The 10,052-nt window shown below is 42.6% G+C and overlaps 1 protein-coding gene across 1 annotated transcript; it reads right to left on the bottom strand.

The window, feature by feature from the left end:
* Positions 1 to 3,250: 3,250 nt before the first annotated feature.
* LOC141832651 (uncharacterized) lies at positions 3,251 to 3,927 on the bottom strand. The gene is made up of 2 exons (XM_074720114.1): positions 3,369 to 3,927; positions 3,251 to 3,279 (listed from the first exon to the last, which is right to left on the bottom strand). The coding sequence occupies exons 1-2, from the start codon at positions 3,925 to 3,927 to the stop codon at positions 3,251 to 3,253; spliced, it is 588 nt and encodes a 195-aa protein (XP_074576215.1).
* Positions 3,928 to 10,052: the final 6,125 nt, after the last annotated feature.

The raw sequence follows: 10,052 nt of genomic DNA, 5'->3' as shown, positions 1-10,052 counted from the left end.
AATTCTGGATATCTACGTTTCATATCTTCTTCACGTTCCCATGTGATTTCCTCAGATTGTTGATTTCGCCACAAAACCTTGACTAACGGTACTTCTTTGTTCCTTAGTCTCTTGACATCACGATCCAGGATCTGTACGGGTCTACTTTCATAACTTAGATCCTCCTGGATTTGAATTGCCTGTGGCTCAATCACTTTGTCTGCATTGGGAATACACTTCTTTAACATGGATACATGGAACACATTATGGATGGCAGCCATTTCTTGAGGTAGCTCGAGTTCATAAGCCACCTTGCCGACTCTCTTTAAGATCTTATATGGTCCCACATATCGCGGACTCAGTTTCCCTTTCTTCCCGAACCTCATGATTCCCTTCATTGGAGCTACTCGGAGAAAAACAAAGTCCCCGACATTGAATTCCAATGGTCTCCGTCGTTGATCAGCATAACTCTTCTGCCGGCTCTGAGCAGTCTCTATCCGTTGGCGAATATTCTGTATAGCTTGGGTGGTGTCGCTGATGACATCTGTTTGGAGTCCCATTTCTTTCTTCTCACCACCTTCATACCAACAGATCGGAGATCTACATCTCCTCCCATATAGAGCTTCATATGGTGCCATGCCAATAGTAGCTTGATAGCTATTATTGTAAGCAAATTCTGCTAAGCATAAATACCGGCACCAGCTTCCTTTGAAATCCAGGGCACAAGCTCTTAACATATCTCTAATACTTGATTCACCCTTTCTGTTTGCCCATCAGTTTGAGGGTGAAAGGCAGTACTGAATTTTAGCTTTGTGCCAAGAGCCTTGTGGACACTTTCCCAAAATTGTGAAGTAAATCGACCATCCCTATCTGAGATAATGGTCTTGGGAATACCATGCAATCTGATGATCTCTTTAACATATAATTGAGCAAGCTGCTCAATAGAATATGTCATCTTGATTGCTAGGAAATGTGCTGACTTCGTCAGTCTATCCACTATAACCCATATAGCATCATATCCGTTTGTAGTCCTGGGAAGACCTGAAATGAAATCCATAGAGATGTCCTCCCATTTCCACTCCGGAATTTGAATTGGTTGCAGAACTCCTCCAGGCCTCTGGTGTTCTGCTTTCACTTGCTGGCATGTCAGGCAGGTACTGACATGCTTAGCTACATCCCTCTTCATACCGAACCACCAAAATCTTCCTTTCAGATCTTGATACATTTTGGTGGATCCTGGATGCATAGCATAAGGTGTTCCATGAGCTTCTTCCAGAATTTTCTTACGCAGTTCCGGATCGTTAGGGATACATAGACGATCCCTAAAATATAATACTCCGTTATCGGCGATCCGAAAACCTTCGCCTTTTCCCTCTTGGATCTCTTGCTTGATTTTCTGGAGACTTGGATCACTATTCTGTTTTTCTAATATATCATCAAACAGTGCTGGTACTATTGCCATGGTCGAAAGTTGTCCAGAGATAACTTCAATCCCATAGCTAATAATTTCCTTCTCCAGCGGCCGTGATAATACTGATAAAGACAGCAAAGCGGCACTAGACTTCCTACTGAGTGCATCTGCCACTTTGTTGGCCTTACCCGGATGATAGAAAATTTCACAGTCATAGTCCTTCACCAGCTCCAGCCATCTGCGTTGTCTCATATTGAGATCCTTTTGCGTGAAGAAATATCGCAGACTCTGGTGATCTGTGTAAATTTTACACTGTGCTCCATATAGATAATGTGTCTCCATACCTTCAGAGCGAAGACCACTGCTGCTAGTTCTAGATCATGAGTGGGATAATTTTTCTCATGCTCCTTAAGTTGCCTAGAGGCATAGGCAATAACTTTACCATCTTGCATCAGTACAGCTCCGAGTCCCACTCGGGAGGCATCGCTGTACATGTCGAAGCTCTTATCATTCTCCGGAAGAGTAAGGATTGGAGCATTCGTGAGTCTCCTTTTCAACTCCAAGAAACTCTTCTCACAATCCTCTGTCCATATATATTTCCTATTTTTCTTAGTAAGAGCTGTCATAGGTGCTGCGATTCTGGAGAAGTCTTCCACGAACTTACGGTAATAACCCGCCAATCCGAGAAAACTTCTGACTTCGCTAGCATTCTTCGGTCTGCTCCAGTTACTTACAGCTTCTATCTTTTTCGGGTCCACCATAACTCCATCCTTGGAAATAATATGACCCAGAAAAGATACTTGCTCCAACCAAAATTCACATTTGGAAAATTTTGCATATAATTGCTTTTCCCGAAGAATCTGCAACACCGTCTTCAGGTGTTTGGCATGCTCTTCCTGATTCCTCGAATAGACAAGAATATCGTCGATGAAGACGATTACAAATTTGTCGAGAAATTCTGAGAATACCCGATTCATCATGTCCATGAACATAGCAGGAGCATTGGTTACTCCGAACGGCATGACTACGAACTCATAATGGCCGTATCTCGTTCGGAAAGCTGTCTTCGGAATATCCTCTGGTTTTACCTTCACTTGATGATAACCAGACCTGAGATCAATCTTCGAGAAAACCGTGGCTCCTTTCAATTGATCAAACAGATCATCTATCCTTGGAAGAGGATATCTGTTCTTTATCGTCACATTATTTAGTGCTCGATAATCTATGCACAGGCGCATAGTTCCATCCTTCTTCTTTACAAATAGTACTGGAGCTCCCCATGGGGAATGACTAGGGCGAATAAAACCCTTATCCAGTAACTCTTGTAACTGAACTTGAAGCTCCTTCAATTCAGCAGGTGTCATACGATAGGGTGCCTTTGAGATCGGATTAGTACCAGGAACCAGTTCGATCTCAAATTCCACTTCCCTATCTGGGGCTAACCCGGGCAACTCATCTGGAAACACATCTGGATAATCGCATACAACTCTGACATCCTCAAGCTTCTGCTCCTTAACTTGAGTTGTATCAATCACATAAGCGAGAAAACCAGTGTATCCCTTGTTTAACATCTTCTGTGCTTTTAGAGCCGATAAGAATTTTCCAGTTCTCCTTTTTGGCTCTCCAATAAATTCAAACACAGACTCAGCTTCAGGCTGGAATACTACTCTTCGCTTACGGCACTCGATAGAAGCACCGTATTTGCTCAGAAAATCCATACCCAATATGACATCAAAATCTTGCATGTCTAGCACTATCAGATCGCAGTAGAGTTCTCTTTCTGCGATTCCGATTGGTACGGCACGCAACATATGGGTAGATGCCATTATTTCTCCCGAAGGCAGTGTTGTTAAAAATTTACTATCTAGGACTTGTAAGGGTATATCTATCTTCTTAGCAAACAACATGGAAATAAACGAATGCGTTGCCCCAGTATCAAATAATGCAGTAGCATACTGACTGTAAATAAATATCTGACCTGTGACAACCGTTGAAGCATTCGCCACATCCTCCTTAGTGAGAGAGAAAACCCTTGCGTTGGTCATAACTGGAGGGGCCTCTAATCTTCCTTGACCTATATGAGGTCCTTCCAGTGTAGATTGCATATAATGCAGTGAGGCAGGTGCCTTCTGATACTGCATTTGCGGCTGAGGCTGCTGAGATGCTGCTTGGAATTTAGTAGGGCAGGCTTGAGCCTTATGCCCTTCTTTTCCGCAGATAAAACATTTATTTGTACCCAAGCGGCATTCTCCAGGGTGAGGCTTTCCACACTTTGCGCATGGGGTGTACTTGGGCTTCTTATTTGCTGAACCGCCTTTAGACTTGTTCCATTTCTTTTTATCTTTGCGGTTATGACCTCCATGAAAGTGGTTTTTGTTCTCAGTCTTGACCTCAGTCGGTGTCTTCTTTTGCTGCTTCATACTGTTCAGGTAATGCTCAGTAGTTAAAGCACCACTGATCAGTTCCTCCGTAGTCTGCGGTTTATTTACTCCGCCAGCCACATTCATAGCTATCTCGGGCCGCAACATCTTCAGCATAAGACGAACTTTCTCTTTCTCAGTACGGACCAGCTCCGGACATAAACGTGCTAGCCGGTTAAATCTTTTGACAGCCTCGCTAACTGTCAGATCGCCTTGACGAAATTCCGTGAATTCGTCGTAATGCTTGTTGGTCACCCGCATATGGAAGAACTCTTCAAAGAATTCCGATTCGAAGTCCGTCCATTTCATCTCATTAATTGGCCTCTTAGTCTTTACTCTATCCCACCACATTCTGGCATCTCCAGTGAAGCAGAATGATGCACACTTGACCTTTTCATGCTCCGGCCAGTCGAGCATCTCCACAATACTCTCAACAGTTTTGAACCAGGCCTGAGCATCCCATGGTTCACCAGCACCCGAGAAGGTTTCTGGCTTCAGTCTCTGCCACTGGATCAGATAGGCTTCCGGTCTCATTCCAGGGGCAGGAATAGCCGAGGGTACAGGCGTAGTCGTAGGTGCTACTGGTATCACTGGTGGAGAGGTAACATGTCCTTGCTGCTGATTCATCAGAGTATTAATGGTCTGCTGTTGTTCAGTGATCTGACGCTGGAGCTCAGCCACCAGATGGGTCAGATCAGACTGGTTCGCGGTCCCATTCGTTCGGTTGCTCCTTCTAGCCATAATTCCTAATAGCAAGCAAGTTAGTGTAAGAGTTCATTGTCATTCTTCCTTAGTATACATGCATCATAAGGTAAGATTTCTGTATCCTCCTATATGCATTATTTTCCTAAGGTAAGAACATGATTCCATCTTACATAGTGTTATTCTACATAACATTCTAAATGACCTTCTTTAAGGCCATAAATAAGCTCACTAATATAAACCTAACCATTCCCATGTTACTAACCCATATACTATACCCTGGCATGGAAGGTCATCCTATTCAGGGAATCATCCTTTACAACTTAAGTTCCCCTGCTCCCTTAGGTGAAGATTCTACTCTCACCCATCAAGGGTATGATCCATTCTAACTTCCACAAGTATAGCAATCCTCATCTTCATCATGTGATACTTGTAACTCTTAATTCCATCTTCATTGATCACATTAGTTCTTACATACTTCAACCTCCTCTACTTAGGAGTTGGTGCCACTCCTACTAAGGCATACATCAAAATGATGATAAGCAACAACCCCATCTGCAAAGACATGACAAGATCGTCCTGAAGTGGAACAGGAACTGTTGGAGAAGGGTTCTCCGGTATCTCATCAGGATCTTCCACAGTCTCCTCTAGGTCCTCATCTGGATCTTCTTCTTCAAGATCCTCATCTGGAACCTCTTCCTCATCCACTTCCAGAATCTCTATCTCCATTTCTTCATCCTCCTCAGGAGCGTCCTCGAAGAACTCCTCAGGCTCAGGGTCCTCCTCCATTTCAGGATCCTCCTCCATTTCAGGATCCTCTTCCTCGTCCTCAGACTCTGATCCTGATTCTCCTAAATCATCTGGAAACTCCTGTCGCAACAATTGCCTGCACAACTCTGCATATGTTAAGCGACATTCATACTCACCCCAAATCTTATGTGCTTCCTTCCTTGCACGCTTGGGCAAAGTTCGCAGCAGTACCCCTATTCGGTGGTCATCCATTACAGGAAACCCTTCCTGTTCAATCTTCCAGAATATACGATCCAGCCTTCCTATAACTCCCTGAACTCCTAGAACCGGATTATACTCCACTGTCCCTAGCTCCTCGAACAGCCTCTCAAGTCGCTCACTATAATGAGCCATGCTGTTCCTATTACGAGACAGATATATCAAATCAAGTGAGTACAATCCATGATCAAGAGCATACTTGAGTTATAACATTTTTATCACTTATCGTATAAACAGTAAATAAGGTATCATATAAAACAGTTAGTAAGCATAAAATATCTTACTTGGAAGCGGCAGGATGCAGGCTTGATGTGTGTGTGATGAGATGACTTTAGCTCTGATACCAATCTGTAACGCCCGCCCTTACCAGAGCCTTTGACGGACGTTACAGTTTATACATTCATTCATACATTCATGCTACTACTATCTATCATATACGAAAATATGAAATTTTGCAGCGGAAATCATAAAACATTATAACAAATTGTGACTAGCATAGATTCGTATACAATAATTAAACTTAGTAGCATGATAAGTCTAGATGATAAAGTCTAGTCAGGGAATCATTATAACATGATAGTTTTAAATAACTACAACTAACATGCAGATATAAAATATTTGCATGGCCAGGACTTTGTCAAGTCACCACCACACACATCTTATCAGCCCTATCCCGCTGCCTCCTCTTGCTCAGTACCTGTTAGGTGGATCTGCAATATAAGAAAGAAATCTATAAGCACAAAGCTTAGTAAGTTCCTTTCCTACTCACAAAATCCGAATGCCATTAACATCATATCATTTCTAGCATAAACATGGAAGCATATTAACCTTTCATAACATATACGTTTGACATGTTAACCATTTGCTTTTCAAAACATATTAACTTATTAGATAAACATAATCAACATCTTTGGGGTCCCCTGGCTTGTACCCATTCCATTTCTTTTGTGCGCGCATTTCCTTCCAAGTAAGTACGAGGTAGCAAATCTCGACTACTCAGTTACTAGGTCTTCTGTCCTTCAACCTAGGGGCATTTCTTAAGGAGCCCATCCCTTGGATCCCTTTCGGGTTCCGGTACAAGCCTTTCATTAAAGTAAAATAACTTATACTTTCTTTTCATTTTCACATGAATGTTCCTTTTCGTTTTTCTTTCATAACATGGTGAACATTCATATTTCATTGCATACATTTGGCATAAAGTATAACATAACATAACCCTATGGCTAATATCATTGAACCCTAAATCTGACCCTAACCTTTCTTTCAGGGTAGTCAACTTCGTTGGTTATGTTATAGTTTCAGTTAACTTGGCCGAATGAGGATTCGGCTGAAGCTAGGGCCGAATGAGGATTCGGCTAGGTGAAGGCCGAATGGGTATTCGGCCGGTGATGGCCGAATGAGTATTCGGCCGAATGGGTATTCGGCCCGAATGAGGATTCGGCTAGGCCGAATGGGTATTCGGCCGGTGATGGCCGAATGAGTATTCGGCTAGGCCGAATGGGTATTCGGCCGGTGATGGCCGAATGAGTATTCGGCTAGGCCGAATGGCTAGGCCGAATGAGTATTCGGCTAGGCCGAATGGGTATTCGGCCGGTGATGGCCGAATGAGGATTCGGCTAGGGCCGAATGGGTATTCGGCCGGTGATGGCCGAATGAGTATTCGGCTAGGCCGAATGGGTATTCGGCCGGTGATGGCCGAATGAGGATTCGGCCGCCGAATGGGTATTCGGCCGGTGATGGCCGAATGAGGCCGAATGGGTATTCGGCCGGTGATGGCCGAATGAGGATTCGGCTAGGCCGAATGGGTATTCGGCCGGTAATGGCCGAATGAGTATTCGGCTAGGCCGAATGGGTATTCGGCTGGTTTAAACAGAGCATAATGTCTTACAACTTTTAAACAGAGCATAAACAGAACCTAAACAAGGTTTATCTTTCAGATTGGTCAGTTTAACATATAAACAGGTTATCTAAGAACATGCTTAAAACCTTTTTAACAGACAAAAACCGTAGACAGAACTTCATCAGAAACCGTAAATGCCATAATAAACCTATCGTAACTATCGTAGCTTTTCAGTAATTTCGATACAAGCCCTTCATTCAAGTAAAACAGGTTATCATTTTAAACCCTAACTAAACTAAACATGCAGTAACCTATAAACACAGTATCAACGCAGATCATATAGAAATTTACTGTAAAACCCGTCTTAACTTTTAAACAGAACATAGAACATGAACAGAATCGTAGTTTAAACAGAACATGTCTTAACCTTTTTGGACAGAACATGAATTCATCGGGTGATAACACATAACCTAAAACCTTTAAACTTTTAAATCAAGATACAAGTTTAAACTATTAAAACACTATAAACGATTATATAAACACTGCATTATACTGGGTGAGAAGAAACTTACCTTAGTTCTCGAAGTTCCTACAGATTATACCCAACCGAACGAGCCCTCTCCCTTAATCTCCCTTGTCCTCCTTCCTTGCAACGGGAACTCCTCCACCTTCGGCGCCTTCGGCCAGAGAAAAGACTCTCGAAGGAACAAGAGAAGAGAAAGGAAAACTCTTGGTTTCGGTGAGGAGAAGAGTTTATAAAGGGAGGTGAACAGGAGTTACAAAGCGTGGGTTTCATAACTCCCCACCACTCCACGTAGCAACCCCACTAAGTGCCTCTTCGTTTGGTTTATGCTACTTCATAATCCCTTAGTTTTAAGTAACATTCCTCTCATGCCTTTAACAAGAATTATTTACTTGTTCTGTTGGTTAACCAAGGCTTGCCTATACATTAGGGGTCCAAGGTTCAATCCTTGGCACCTCCACATTTCTTTTTAGCAAAGCTACATAAATTTAACCCATTACAAGCAACAGTTCTTATTTTATTTTACTAATTCCTTTTTGTCATAAATAATCTATCATTTATAAATAAATATCCAGAAATTATTGAAGGAAAATTTCCGGGTATTACATATCGTATATGGTGTCTTCATTACAGCCTTGGATGGAACACGGTTAAGTGTAAAGGCTGCGGTGTCTAGAGCATATCCCCAAAAGGATATAGGAAGATCTGTGTGACTCATCATAGATCGTACCATATCTAATAGGGTACGATTCCTCCTTTCGGATACACCATTCCACTGTGGTGTTCCAGGAGGAGTGAGTTGGGATAGAATCCCACACTCAGCTAGATAGTCACGAAACTCATGGCTAAGGTATTCACCACCTCGATCTGATCGAAGTATCTTAATACTCTTGTCATGCTGGTTTTGTACTTCATTCTTGAATTCCTTGAACTTTTCAAAGGATTCAGACTTATGTGTCATCAAGTACACATAACCATATCTACTGAAGTCATCAGTAAATGTAATGAAGTATCTATAACCACCTCTAGCAGCAACATTGAAAGGGCCACATACATCGCTATGTATGAGTCCTAACAAGTCTGTTGCTCTTTCGCTGTGTCCACTAAATGGAGTCTTGGTCATCTTGCCTAGAAGGCATGACTCGCATGTCTCATATGATTCAAAATCAAATGAGTCCAGCAGTCCATCCTTATGGAGCTGGGACAAGCGACTCTCATTTATGTGTCCTAAGCGACAATGCCAGAGATAGGTTGGGTTCAACTCATTTGATTTGAACCTTTTGGTATTTATGTTATAGATGGGGCTTTCTAAGTCTAGAATATAGAGTCCGTTCATTAGAGGTGCACTACAATAGAACATATCATTTAAATAAACTGAACAACATTTGTTCTTTATTATAAATGAAAAACCTTTCTTGTCTAAACAAGAAACTGAAATTATGTTCTTTGTAAGAGAAGGCACATAACAACATTCATCTAAGTTCTAGTACAAGCCCTGTGGGCAAAGATAGAAATAAGTTCCTACAGCAACAGCAGCAACCCTTGCTCCATTGCCTACTCGTAGGTCCACTTCGCCCTTCGTCAATGCCCTAGTTCTTCGTAGGCCCTGCACATTAGTACAAATGTGAGATGCACAGCCGGTATCTAATACCCATGAAGAAGAAATAGACATATTGACTTCTATAACATATATACCTGAAGTAGAAGTCTCACTTCTCTTCTTCTTTAGATCCTCCAGGTATCCTTTGCAGTTGCGCTTCCAGTGTCCGGTCTCACCGCAGTGGAAGCAGGTTCCTTCCTTGGGCACCCCACCTTTGGGTTTCGGAGTAGATTTGGCCTTCCCTTTGGCTTGGGTCTTACCCTTGCCTTTGGGCTTCCATTTACCTTTGCCCTTGTTGACCATTAGTACACTACTAGTCTTGGTCTTCTTGAGATTAGCCTCAGCAGTTCTCAACATGCTGAGCATCTCGGGCAAAGGCTTGTCAATTTCGTTCATATTGTAATTCAGAACGAATTGACTATACCCCTCCGGCAATGACTGCAGGATAAGGTCAGTGGCCAATTCTTGACCCAGTGGGAACCCTAGTCTCTCAAGGTTCTCAACATACCCAATCATCTTGAGTACGTGAGTTCCTACAGGTGTTCCCTCTTGCATCTTGCATGCAAACA

This window comes from Curcuma longa, chromosome 7 (assembly GCF_044706935.1).
Source record: "Curcuma longa cultivar G26 ecotype Majalengka, Jawa Barat chromosome 7, ITB_CL_G26_1.1, whole genome shotgun sequence".
In the NCBI taxonomy this organism is placed as follows: domain Eukaryota; kingdom Viridiplantae; phylum Streptophyta; class Magnoliopsida; order Zingiberales; family Zingiberaceae; genus Curcuma; species Curcuma longa.
The sequence above is the reverse complement of the archived record's forward strand: the minus strand, read 5'-3'. Positions and strand labels throughout refer to the sequence as shown.

Coding starts and splice junctions, on each gene's coding strand:
- LOC141832651 (XM_074720114.1), bottom strand. CDS start 3,927: ATGCTGAAGATGTTGCGGCCCGAGATAGCTATGAATGTGGCTGGCGGA. Junction 3,280..3,368: donor TGCTTCAACGGTTGTCACAG/GTCAGATATTTA, acceptor TTTGCTAAGAAG/ATAGATATACCCTTACAAGT.